The sequence below is a fragment of the Mustela lutreola genome, chromosome 2, assembly GCF_030435805.1.
Source record: "Mustela lutreola isolate mMusLut2 chromosome 2, mMusLut2.pri, whole genome shotgun sequence".
In the NCBI taxonomy this organism is placed as follows: domain Eukaryota; kingdom Metazoa; phylum Chordata; class Mammalia; order Carnivora; family Mustelidae; genus Mustela; species Mustela lutreola.
Genome location: NC_081291.1, coordinates 34,134,468 through 34,148,026, shown reverse-complemented (window position 1 = coordinate 34,148,026; position 13,559 = coordinate 34,134,468). Strand labels below are relative to the sequence as shown.

General features: G+C 47.3%; 1 protein-coding gene across 18 annotated transcripts in view; it reads left to right on the top strand.

Moving 5' to 3' along the window:
• The first annotated feature begins 1,034 nt into the window (after nt 1-1,034).
• Nucleotides 1,035-13,559, top strand: part of MAGI1 (membrane associated guanylate kinase, WW and PDZ domain containing 1) — a 648,444-nt gene continuing 635,919 nt past the window's right edge. For 9 of the 18 annotated variants that reach the window (XM_059161442.1, XM_059161441.1, XM_059161446.1 and 6 more), the window contains exon 1: nt 1,038-1,991. In XM_059161442.1, coding sequence (XP_059017425.1) covers nt 1,679-1,991 — 313 coding nt within the window. In that variant the 5' untranslated portion in view covers nt 1,038-1,678. Of the gene's footprint in view, nt 1,992-13,559 lie in introns of all 18 variants that reach the window. The other 9 variants (XM_059161452.1, XM_059161450.1, XM_059161449.1 and 6 more) reach the window with 4 other exon arrangements.

Sequence of the window (13,559 nt, the reverse complement as noted above, 5' to 3'; positions counted from 1 at the left end):
TATAGGTAGCCCCCGAGCTCATTCCCAAACCTAGCGGGGATAGACACTTGCTAGGCTGGCACCCCAGGGCGGCACTGATCCCCAGGCTATGAATTCCGAGAGGCGGCTGCCTAGGCCCCGCCCCCGCGGGCGCCTGGACTCGGATGCAGATCCCAGACCAGTGGGTGCCTACTCCCCCGCCCCCACGGGCGCCTGGACTTGGGTGCAGATCGCAGACCAGTGGGTGATCTTAATCTCGTGGTCCCGGGGCGGGTCCGAAGGATTCTCGGCTCAGTCAGGAACTTGAGCCTGGGACAGATGACTGGCTCCAAAAGTCTTTGCTGAAAGAAAGTTAAAAAGCTAGGTTCCTTTTAGGTTGAAGGCTTGAACCGCCCCCAGCCATTTGGCTACTTTCCCTTGCCTATAGTCTTCCCTGTGTCCTAAAAAGTTGGCTCCAAAGTTTAGGGGTGTCCCCAAAGTTCACAAGGATCCCAGGTAGAGGGCCAGGGGACCCAGCGTCACAGAGACACTGGCAGTCCCAGCTCCAGGACCCAAATCCGTGGGCGCAGGCAGGCAAGGGTCAGGAGCGCGCCTCCAGGTCGGGTCCACCTCTGGGGTACTAGAGGGAAGTACCGCGGGGTGTGGGGGCGGGGGTGGACAGCCCGGGAGGGTGACCGACAGCGTGGCCAGCCACTGGCCGAGGGCGGTGAGGAGGCTTAGGCCGGCGTGAGTGCGTGCGTGTGTGCGTGAGTGTGAGCGCGAGGGTGAGTGTGTGAGCCTCCCCAACCCCCACCTGTTTGAAATGATTTTAAAAATGCCAAAGCCAGACTGACCGTATTTCAAAAGTTGCAAACAGTCGGGGTAAAACACGTGGACATGCCCCTACCCTGAAGTGATTAGCTGACTCGAGGGCAAGGAAAGAAAAGGAGGAATAAAAGGGGGGCGTAGAGGGGACTAAATCTCCTTTTGGAGGATCGGTTTTAGGACCCAACGGGAAGCACACTGGAATCTCTCCCTTAGGGAAGGAGCGGTGGGGCGGGCCGGCCGGCAGGCGGCCGTGGGGCGCATGCGCGCGCGTCTCCTCTTGCCGGCCGCTGCGCTCGGCGGCGCGGAATAGAATGAACTGTAACAAAACAAGCTGAGCCTTTGTATCTGCTTAAAGGGGCCGCAGGCACTTCCCTCCTGTCCCCCCCAACCCCCGCTCGGCAACCGCGTCTCCAGGGCTCCCAGCAACTGGCTGGAAGGGCTTCCCTCACCCTCAGGAACAGCCCGCCAGCGAGGAAAGACGAGCCAGGCGGGAGGCAAAGAGGAGACACCGCATTTCTAAGAGGCAAGAAAGGAAGGAAGGGAGGAAAAAAAAAAAAAAAATAACCCAAGCGGCGCAGAGTGGACTCTGGTCCGGGAGAGAACGATCGGGCGCCGGAACGTGGACCGAGAAGCACCGGAATGCAAACAAAGCTCGCGGGCGCCTGTGCAGGGCTCGCGGGGAAGCCCAGAAAGTTTGTTTTATGATGGCTTGAGTGCGCGAGTGTGTGCAGGGGAGCGAGGCTGCCAAGTTTCTCTCTCCCGTTGCGTTATTTTGGGGGAGATGTCTCTCCCATGAACCAGCGGGGGCTTGGGGACTTGTGCTGTGGGGGGCACCTGTCTCTCATTGCATTATTATTTTTTGTGTTGGGGGGGAGGAGGGGTGTAACCCATCATGTCGAGAGTGATCCAGAAGAAGAACCACTGGACTAGCAAGGTTCACGAATGCACCGTGAAGCGGGGACCCCAGGGTGAGCTGGGGGTGACGGTGCTGGGGGGTGCGGAGAATGGGGAGTTTCCGTATGTTGGAGCGGTGGCCGCGGCCGAAGCGGCGGGGCTTCCCGGCGGCGGCGAGGGCCCTCGGCTGGGCGAAGGGGAGCTGCTTCTGGAGGTGCAGGGGATCCGGGTGTCCGGCTTGCCCCGCTATGACGTGCTGGGAGTCATCGACAGCTGCAAGGAGGCCGTCACCTTCAAAGCCGTCAGACAAGGTAAGACGGGACGCGCCTCCGGGAGGCGCCCGCAAAACGGGGAGAGGCCTGCGGAGCGCCCCCCGCCGCATCTCGGTTTCCCGCGTTCCTTCTGCGAGCGCAGCTTAGAGGGGAAGTTGGGGCCGTGCGCCCTGTTGTGGTGAAATAAACAAACTTGTTGAGAGATGGTGGGTTGTTTGCCCACCTGCGTTGGAAAGGGGAGGCTGGATTTGCGTCGGGAAGCGGGGAGACTTTTCCCTGGCCTGGTTTGCCAACCTGTTTTCTCAGCCACCAAGTGCAGTGCCGCTTCGCCTGCGCCGGAGGGAGAGTTGGGAAACTGAGGCAAGTGGCAAAGTGGACGGTCTCCGGGCCCTGCTGGGGAGTGATGCAGCAAGCGCAGCCGCTGCATTCCTTTGCCACTTATCCGTTCACAGACCCGGGGAATGGGTATGAAGGAGAAGAGGGGTCTGTGGTTACTGACGTCCTCCCTCAGGAAATCGGCTTCACCTGGTATCCCTCCAGGTGGGTTGGGGTACGACCGCCCTGCGGTTCCTGTGCCCGCCGCCTGAAGATCCTGCATTCACCCCAGAGCTGGATGACGCATGTGTCTCGGTCGTGTGGCCCAGCCCCAGGCGTGGGGGGGAGGGAAAGGAGTATTTCTGTCAGCGCGAATCGAGCCCAAGTTTATGCTGCCTCCACCACCACCACCATCGTTATCCTTGATAATGATAATGGTAGCTACTCTGCACTGATAGCTTACTACGTGCCAGGCTCTGTGTTGAATGCTTTCCTTGGCTGTATTGTTCTGATTGCCAATTCTGAGAGCGAGTTGTTTTTATAAACCCCAGGTTGCAGGTAGGGAAATCGGCATTGACATTGGATAAGTTACTTGCCCAAGGTCACACAAATATCAGAAGTGAGGGTTTGACTCCTTAATGCAAGTGGAGGAGGAAGAGGTGGGAGGATGACTCTCCTGGGCTTGAGGGCTTGATTTCTAGGGGAGGGAATAAAGTCAGATTCCTCTCTTAGAAGCCTGTAGAGGAGTGCCCACGTCTTTGATGACTGCTGCTGGTGGGGAGTCCCTTGCCTCTCAGTGTGGTGCAGGTAAGGGGCTGTCTCTTTTATCAGTCCAACAGAGAAAGAGTTGATTCCCCTAAAGGATCACTCGCACGAGCAAGTACCATGACACAGGTTCCGCTCCATGAAAGCACCAGAGGAAGTGGCAATGTTGAGCATGGTGAAAAGTTCCCATATGTGCCTGCGGGCCTGGAAGGGCAAGCAGCAGCTGGAGGAATGTGTTAAAGGAATGGAGGGCTGGCTTGGGCTGAGCAGATCCTTGGAAACAGGCCTGTTCCAGATGAAACAGAGGAGGGGGCAGAAAGCTTTGTCAGGCCTTTTGGTAGTTTGAGGAGCTATGCACTGACACTTAAGAAAAGTTCCTACCATTTATGTCCTCATCTTCTACTTGCACACCTCTTCCGGGAAGCCCTCCAGCATGCTGCCACGCTGAACAAACCCTTCTTCCTTTGGGCTCCCCTAAGTGTGTATGTTGTAGTTCTTTTACTTCCTCTGAACTATGAGTTAGGCCCCTCTTCTCATTTCTGTACCAGAGACTGTGCCTTATTCATTGTACATTTCCTCAGGCTTTGCTTGAGGTCTAATACCTTCTTTTCCTGAGAGTATGTCCTCATTAGTAACCTGGCTTGCCTTTTAGGTATTATATAAGCTAATAAGTGGAAAGTGTGCAAAACAGGGCCTGCCACATAGTAAGTGCCCAATAAAGATGAGCTATTATTGTGTAAAATTGAATTTATTTATTTCTAAGCCTAGCTTTTGGTGTTAGGAACCTGGATTATGAATTCAATGCCAGTACGTGAATTGTTAGGATTTGCTAGAACTGTAGAGGAAACACCGTGTCAAAGCATTTGATGGGAGCAGCCACAGGTCTCGGTACAGGGGTATTTTAGAGAAACGGTTGGCGGAAAGACAGACAAGGGGTAGCTATCCATCTATTATCTGTCTAGTGGGTCCTGTATGGGGGCTTGTTTTTAATGTGCAGTATGCCAGGTGTGCCTGAACCTCTTCTGTCCACCAGTCCTCAAAGATCCAAGAGCTACTATATCTCATCATGGTGGGTCAGATAATCAAGTGTGTTCGGAATCAGACACCTCTGAATGGAAAGAAAACTGTAGTGTCTCCAAATGTTATTTCCCTTCACCCGGAGCCATTCTGTGTGCTGCACAGGACTGTTCTTAGCAGGTGTGTGCGTGCGTATAAATCTACTTCTTCTACTCAGGAGAGCATAAAGATGGGGATGGAATCCACTGCGGTGTGAAAGCTACTATTTTATGGGATAATTACACGGGCACAGTTCTTCCAACATCTTCATTACAGAAACATGGCACTAGGAAGTATTTCACCAGTCTTCCGTGCCCCCTATAGCAAGAATATGAGTTAAATTGTATGACAGGATTGTTCGTACTATGTCTTCATTGCTATGTTGTAATCATATTAGATAAACTCATCCTGGGTGTGTGGCAAAGAAAAACATTACTTTTGTGTCTCCTGCCCCCTGAGCTAGCCACTCCCAGGGACACAGGGCACTTTGGGTACTATCGGTATGGAAATGTCACGGTCTTCTTGTGGGAGAAAATTCTGCTGTTTCTATTTCATGGCAGCTCTCTGGAAAGATGCACAGACTAAAATAGTCTGTAGCAAATGGTATTATATGAAGCAGGACTGGATCGTGAAGGAACCAAGCTAAATGGATCTACCAGGTTAGACTTGGTTCATTTTATTTTATTTATTTATTTTAAGATTTTATTTATTTATTTGACAGAGAGAGAAAGGGAGAGCATGAGCGGGGGTCGAGGGGATGGGGAGCAGCAGGCAGAGGGAGAGGGAGAAGCAGGCTCCCTGCAGAGCCAGGAGCCCAACTCAGCTTGATCCCAGGACCCTGGGATCACTAGAACTTGGTTCGTTTTAGATGGGGAAGACAGTCTTTTGTCACAAAGTGCCTAAAAAAATTTACAGATACACATATATGTTACATTAAATATGTTATTTTGAAAAAAAATGCTATTTTGTATATTACATATATAATATAGCATATACTTTATACTTTGTAAATATATATTTACTGGTAGTGAAATGCACAGATCTTTAGTATATAGTTTATGAGTTTTGACAAATGTGTATGTTCATTTTATCTTTACCCAAATCAAGATACAGAACATTTCCATTACTCTAGAAATTTTCCTCCTATCCCTTTCTGGTCAGTTCCAGACACCTCCTCCAGAGGCAAAGGCTATCTGATTTCCTTTATCATGGATTAATTTTGTCTATTATTGATGTTCATATGAATGAAATAATGCCATATGTACTCTTTTGTGCCTGACTTTTTACACTCAAAATATTTTGCAGATTTCATATTGTGTCATTGTTCTTTTTTTTTAAAGTTTATATATATATATATATATATTTTTTTTTTTAAGTCAACTCTTTACCCATCATGAGGCTCAAATTTACAACCTCATGATCAAGAGTCACATGCTCTGCCGACCGAGTCAGCCAGGCACCCTTTATTGTTCTTTATTGTTGAGTACTATGCCATTGTAGGTATGTGTGTTTATACGTGTGTATACACACACACACACACACACACCAGTTTTTAAAATATTTTTGCTTGTCATTGGGCTTTGGACCGTTTGCCATTTTTCACTATTGTGAATATAGGTGCCAAAATATTCCAATTGCTCCGCATTTTTGCCAGTCTTCAGTCTCGTCTGTCATTTGAATTGTAGCCATCCTAGTATTTGTGGAAACAGAAAAAAAGGTGATTAAGGAGACTTTGCTGTGGGATATAAGCTAAGCACTTGTTTTAGAATTTGGAGGCCTGAGGTGAAAGTAGTGCTTTATGGACATTCTGTTTTTTATTCCTCGCCCCTGGACACAGGTGTCCTGAACTGAGGTCCGCAGAGTTTGGGTAGCCTTTCCAAGAGTCATATAAGTGGCAGAAGTCAAGCTGACAGGCTGCTGTGTTGGATGCCAAAAACCCCTGCTCCTCATTCCTGGGTCGGCATGTCTCAGAGTAGGGTCCCCAGACCAGTGGCCAGAGTCACCTGGGACTGGTTAGACACTGGAATTCCTGGACCCCACCCAGGTGGTGCTGACTCCCAAACTCTGAAACTCCTGGATGCGGAGCCTCTGGGGCAGTATTAAAGAGGCCCTGGGGTGATTCCAAGGCATGCCCAGCTTTGAGAATCACTGCCTGAAGGTACAGACTGACAGTTAGAAAAGGACCCTTGACAGCGGACCTGGGTTCCAGAACAGGCTTTGCCAGCTAGTGCTGTCGTCTCCGGCTCTGGGCCAACCTTTCTTCATTGTTTCATGCCAGAAATAAAATGGCCGTGGCCTGTAGGTCCTTTGCATTCCTAAAATGCTGCACCTCCATGAGTAACCCCGACTGCAAAAGCTTAAGATGGTGTGATTGTAATTTCCCAAAGTGGTGGTATCCTAGGTCATGCTTACATATTTTCGTAGGTGAAGTCTGTGGTTTTGTAAATTGCCCGGAAGCTGAAACCGCCCACATTTTAGACAGAGCAGGGACAATAAATAAGACACAGCTTAGAAACCACACCACCACCACCAGACCCTTTTCCTCACTGAAATGAGGGTGTTATGACCACACACAATTGAATAGAGTTCTTTGTGCCTTTTTGTGTTTTGTTCTGATGTGTGTTTATTTTTGACCCATTGGACTATACTATAATAGCTCTGTAACAAAGTCATTCTCATTTTATTTTATTTTATTTTTTAAAGATTTTTTAATGTATTTGGGGCCAGGGATGGGGGAGAGAGAGGGAGAAGCAGACTCCCTGTGGACCTGATGTAGGGCTTGATCCCAGGACACTGGGATCATGACCTGAGTGGAAGGGAGATGCTTTACTGACTGAGCCACCCAGGGGCCCCAGTCATACTCATTTTACAACACAGAAGCCTGTCTTTCTTGGTGTCCTGTGAATTCTGCTTCAGGGTCTCTGGGTTTGCTTATTCATCCCCTGAGATGGTCACAAGACGGATTCTTTTCCTTAGTGTCCCTTCAGAGAGAAGATCATTGAGTTCCCCATGGTAGTGTGCTGCTAGATGGCTAACAACCTGCTCTGGTAGAGGGGAGCCTCAGATCTGTAGCATATCTGGAGTGGGGAAGAGATACGTTTGATTCATTCTACAGAGCCAGTCTGAGCTCCTCCCAGCATACCCCTGACCTCCCTGTAAGACAGCTCTTGAGTTACAAGCCATCCCCTCATCCTGCTTTGTGATTGCATAGCCTTGTCTCAATTTAAAATTATCTTCTGTTTCTTCTTTTTTTAAAGTTAATTTTTTTTAATAATCTCTACACCCAACATGGGGTTTGAACTCACAACCCCAGATCCAGTGTCACATGTTCTACCTGCTGAGCCAACCGTGCGCCCCTTGTTTCTTCTTTTTTGTCTGTCTCTCCTCCCCCTAGAATGTAAGGTCTGTGAAAACAAGGAGCTTTTCTCACTTGCTTACCCCTCTTATTTCCCAGGGCCTGAAACAGTAGCTGGCAAGTCCTAGGTGCTCATTCACGTTTGCTGGACACGTGAATGGATTTTCCTTTGTGGCTTCGCATTCGTATGATATGTGCAGACGAGGCTGTCTACATCCTTCCCCCTTTACTGCCCATTCATCTTTTATTTCTTCGGACGTAGGATCCTAATACGTTCATTTTTCCCTTGACCAGATCTTCCAATCAGCTGATTCCCTGTGTCTAATAATTTCTACGGAGCTATAAATAAGTAAATGACCGACAAGGCTTAATGAATTATATTGAAGTATTTCTGCTTGTTGACTCTTGCTGGAGTTTAAGAAAGGAAATTTCAGATGCTGAGCAGGCAGGATGGTGAGGGGCTTCTCCATTTTTTGTTGATACGGGGTCTGCTCTATGTCAGCACCTGTAAGAATGACACCTTACCTCTGTTTTTTTGTACCATTGTCCCTGAATACAATTTTTCTAGCCAAGAGCAAATCAGATCTTTGCTGCAGAAAACAGTCTGATTTTTGTCCTCTCTTGCTCTTAAATTGAGCTTTGTGTTTATAGGTCTTTTTTTTTTTTTAACTTAAACTTTCAAAATCAATCTTTGTATTCTTTGTGCTGAAAGACCACTCTCCAAGGGGGTATTTTTAGGTTACCCTGTGGAACATTCCACAGCTTTTAGAAAAAATAATGCAAGGACAGGCAACCCAACTTATCCATTGTTTCCAGTGGCCACCCTTGGCCAATGGCCTTGTTCTTTAAAAATAGATTCACTTGACCTTATGATGCAATGGCATACAGTTGGCTCACTGCATATGTTGGCATTCATTACCCAGCTAGTCTAGGAGGGCAGAATTGATGATATCCACCAAGGGGAATTAAGTGGTTTATAAGAGAAAACATTCTGACATCTCCTTACCACAAGGGTTTACATGAAGGATGTTGCTTTATAAACGATGGTTATTTAATGCAAAACACCGGTCTCTGATGTTAGTGGTCCCTTCCTTGAGTCTGTATATATGTGTAACAGGATATACTGATTTTGTGTACGCTGAGAATAAAGGCTGTCAAATTTGTTAAGGGCTGACATTCACATCCTAAAAAAGTAGGTTACTGCATTCTTGCCTGTCTTTATGCAGCTTCTATGAGAGATCTATAACCTTGAAAAATCCCTCATAAACACTAGAGCTTTGCTGTGCGGCACCCCTATGGATGTCTGCGTCGATATGGTATTTCTTGTGAATTTGTTTTGGTGTTTCCATGGCTGTACCCCCACGGATGTCAAGGACGTGCCTATCATATGGATGTCTACTTTGTAGTAAAGTATCCTATGCAGAGCCCGGAATGTTCTGGATGCTAACCTTTCTGAAGGCATGTCACAAAATTAGAAGATGGAATTTGAAGATTAAATAATACTCTTCTCTTTTTATGGCTAAGTAATTAAAGAGTGGAGAATCCATTACTTATAATCATTTCTTCAGTCTTCATCTCAGACTGAAAACCGACGTCCTCACAGTGACTCATGAGGCTCCTTCCCCTGATCTGGCGCATGACATTTCACCGCCCCCTGCCCTGACTCTGGTCCATGATCTGCTAGTTCCCATCTTGAAGGCTTGCTGCCTCCTGAACTTCCAAGTCTTTCCCAAATGACACCTTCTCCATCACACCTTCTTCGACAACATTGTTGGAAGCTGTACCTCCACTGCTGTTCGTTACCCTCTGTAGCCTTTCTCTGCTTTATTTCACTCCATTTCAGGGAGCTTGCTTCGAAATAAGTAAAATCCTTATTTTGTCTCTCCTGGAAGAGAAGTTCTGGGAGGGCAGGGACATTGTGGGTGTGTTTGGTGCTGCGTCCTCAGGACCGAGAGCAGGGCCTGGTGTGTCCTCCTGGTACGAGCATCTGTTGAACGTCTGCTGTCAAACGGAGAACTCGAATAACTCTCCCCTGAGTCCGGTTGCCTCTGAAAATTCCCGTATTTGAAAGTCTCTGAAAAATGGGTAATTCATGACGGCTCACATTAACGTCGATGTGGGTTTGTCATTGTGCGTGTGGCTGAGTAGAGCTTAGCCAGTCAATGAAGGAATCTTCTAGAAGGCAGCGTTGGCAGCCAGTTTCAGCTGGTCTTCATGGGACGGGTTTCAGGCAGCCCCTGAGTGTGTCAGGGAACTTTGCAAACTCTCTCACCCTCAAACGGGCTGTGAGAAGTTCTTCTGGGCACTGCCCGCTGTGTGTAGAGACTTTTTCTGTTCCTACCTCCGTTGCCATGAAAAAGAATTGCATAAGAGAACGACATTCTCCCCGCTCAGGCGTCCACCCCACTGTGATTGCCATTGGAGGCATTCGTGTGCACCTTTAATGGGACACAGTTCTGTTTTCCACAATAAGACTAATCTTTCAGCCTGTCATGAGACAAGACTGGAAGCTCTCTTATGGGCAGTGAGTGGCCTGATGGTGCAATTAAAAGGGGATTGTGCCCCGGTGATAAGCGACGTTTCAGAATTACTGTTCTATACGGTATTAACAGGACGGCAGAACTGCTTGTAAGATAACCCACTAATATCTATGTATTGATGTGTTATACACGTGTAGGTTTTGGATGTAAGCTGCTGTGGATTAGAAGCCAGATTTTTAAATTTGCTAGCCAGGTAACTCAGGCCAAGACACTTGACTTCTTTGGGCCAGGGTTTTCCCATCTGAAAATGGGGTACGAGCGATACCTACTTTCTAGAGTTGATGGAAGAATAAAAGGAGGCTTAAGTAAACCACGTGGCACGGGGCCTGGCCCGTAGCTCAGTATATGTTGGCTTCGGTTATTGTCTGAATGTTCCTCATTTGAAAGCACTCCAAAGAGAAGAAAGAATCTCCTGAGAGATAGAAATTGTGGTATAAGTTTCCTGGAGAGCTTTTTAAAGTCTAGAAAAAAGCTTCATTTTTCTGCGTGATTCAGATGCCACTTTTTTTTGAAACGGCGGTGGTTGGATGAGTTCGGACAAGTGAGAAGGAAACTCTGGACCTCACCATGTGTAGGTGGAACTTCTCTCATGTTGTCCCCAGTGGTGACGTATTGATTCTAATTATTGTCTTTGGGTCCCAGGTTGTACAAAGATGTAGGGGACAGAGAAGTCCTCTCTCTCCTTCCTGGAAGTCCCAAGGAGAATGATCCTGGAGAACGTGACACAGAGATCCTCTGACCTACCTGGCACTGTATTTGGGCTCCCACCTCATGGGTGGCAAGGGAAGCCATGGGGCTTGGGGTTATAAGGTTTTGGAGTCGGACTGGGTGGGTTCAAATCCAGGCTCTGCCACTTCCAGATGAGCAACCCTGGGCACGTTAACCTGCCAGAACTCCATTTTCCCAGTAGAAAATGAGAGTAATGCCTACCTCATTGGCTGCTTGGGAGGATTAAATGGGAAAATGTACCCAGAACACTTAATCCTCTGTTTGGCATATAGGCAGGGCTTACCAAAATACCTACATAATAGCAGCTGTGATGATTTTCTTTTGAGAAATGGACACCATCAGTGAGTTCCTCTAAAGCAGTGGTTTAAAATGGAGGGTGGTTTTGCCCATTCGGGGACATTTGGCCTTGCCTGTAATCCTATTTGGTTGTTACAACTCAGGATGCAGGAGTGCTGCTGGCACATCGGGAGTGGAGGCCAGGGAGGTCGCAGAACATCCTACAGTGTACAGTGCCGCCCCCCCTCTCCCCAGGAGAGAGTTATCCATCCCCAAACAGCCAAAGGCTGAGGTTGAGAAATCCTGGTCCAATGTATAACTTCAGGGTTGAGACCGGGAATCTGAATTAGGAGCAGTAAACTAATCGTAATTGTTATTACTTTTTTTTTTTTTTTAAAGATTTTACTTATTTATTTGACAGAGAGAAATCACAAGTAGATGGAGAGGCAGGCAGAGAGAGAGAGAGGGAAGCAGGCTCCCTGCTGAGCAGAGAGCCCGACGCGGGACTCGATCCCAGGACCCTGAGATCATGACCCGAGCCGAAGGCAGCGGCTTAACCCACTGAGCCACCCAGGCGCCCCCGTAATTGTTATTTATGGATCTTCTGATAGGTTGCCGAGACCCAGGTTAGGGTTTTGCCCGGGTAGATGATGTCATTCTCATTTTAGCCATGAGAAAAATGAGCTAGGAGTGGTCACATCATTTATCCTCACCCCCAGGCACCTGACCCCAGTGAGAGTCAAGTTCAGATCTGCCTGTTTTCCAAAATTTGTGTCCTAGGAGTGTGTTGACTTTGTAGCCGGGAGCCCCTCGGTCCTCCTACTGTGGAGGTCACTGTGGATGCTGCCTGAGAGGGTGCAGCATGCTTGGTGACCCCACTGAGGATAAAGCCTAGAAATAAATTCCCAGAGTGTTAAAGGGCCGGAACCCAGAACGAGCCGCTCCGTATTGTCAGGCTCTACTTCTTGCCTTCCTCTGTTTGCTCTATTCTTCGTCACCAACACGGTCATTTCCTTCCTCCTCTGTGCCCTCTTTTTTCTTCCCATGCACATCATGATTTCAAGACAATAGTGTCTTGTCATTGCTGATTTGCCTGTCTGTCTCCCCTACTGGCTTATGTTTCTTGAAATCTTGAAGGCAACATCCCTGTTCTCTGTTTGCCATCTCTGCCCTGTGTAGGTAGGTGCTCGAGAAATATCTGCTCAGTAGAATTCTTTGAGGGTAACGAGTAGGCATAACTTTTAACTAAATTAAAAAAAAAAAATTCTTGCCTAAGATCTTGTTGGCTAGAAACTCCGTGGCTTATTTTTAAGGCATATTAAATATACTTAGCCATATGTCTGACTTTTCTGTGATGATTTAAGATGGTTCTCTGCCAGTTGTTGTAGCATTTTGAACTGTGGGGAAAATATTGAATTAATTGTGCTGAAGGTCTTAGAGGGCCTGTATTCTGACCAGATGTGTGCAGGGATTGAGCCTGTTGCTTACATCATGTGGCCATGGAAGGCATCGCTTCGCCTTGATTTAAATAGAGTCAGTATTTTACCACCTGGATCCTTGGCCAAGCATTGGAATTTACATCTGATGGGGAGAGCATGCTCATTTCCTCCTCCAACTATCAGCCTGTTTAAGTCTGTGTGACTTGGTTAAGAATTCAGAACTCTAGATCAAGTTGTTAAAAAAGAACTTTCCTTGGTGTTAGAGCATGTAGATTTTTTTTTTTAAAACCAGGCATCGGCATCTAGATTTTGGTTTCTAATCTTTTTAAAAACTCAAATATTACTGTGACCTCAAAGAACGTCAGTCACCATTTGTAGTTGCTGTGTGCAGAGGCTTTAACCCACTGAGCCACACAGGCGCCCCTGTATTTCTTTATTTACCTTACTTATAACACATACTACCTAGCCCTGTTGTTTTTTTTTTTTAATAATAGGACTTACAAACGCAAATGCTGAGTAAGTATTCCAAAGGGCATTAAGGACTGGTGGGGTCTGGGGTAAACTGGAAGGACACATTTTGTTCAGAGGGAGTAGTTGCTACTTTGCTACCCCCTATTGCTGACATGGGGGAACATTGGCCAGTGTTGCCAGATTTTTCAAATTTTCAAGAGAATCCAGAAGGCTGAATTGTTAAAAAACGCACTTTGGCAATTTAAAAATGTAGGTTCAGGCTTCTTCCAAAAGCATGGATGAACCCAACAGAACACATCTGGGAGCCATATTTGGTCTGGGCGATGAGCTTGTGGCCCCTTGTTTATGTGTTTGTCTCTCTCACTTGATATCTCTCACACTTCATCTGTTCAAGAGCCATAATCTCATTTCTTACTCCTGTCTGTATTTTCAGAGCCCAGGATAGTGACCAATTCACAGCGATGGTCAATAAATATGTGTTGAAGTGAATAATAAGTTCCAGAAGCGGTCCAGTTTGTCCCTGTAGTCTGCTGGAGGTCCAGCTGGTGACAGCTCCCCCATTCTAGTTGTGAGGAGCCGGGGAGATGATATATTTTGACAGCTGATCATAATTCTTGGAGTATTTTGTCTCAGGATCCTGGTCTGCTGAGTCTTTGAACTG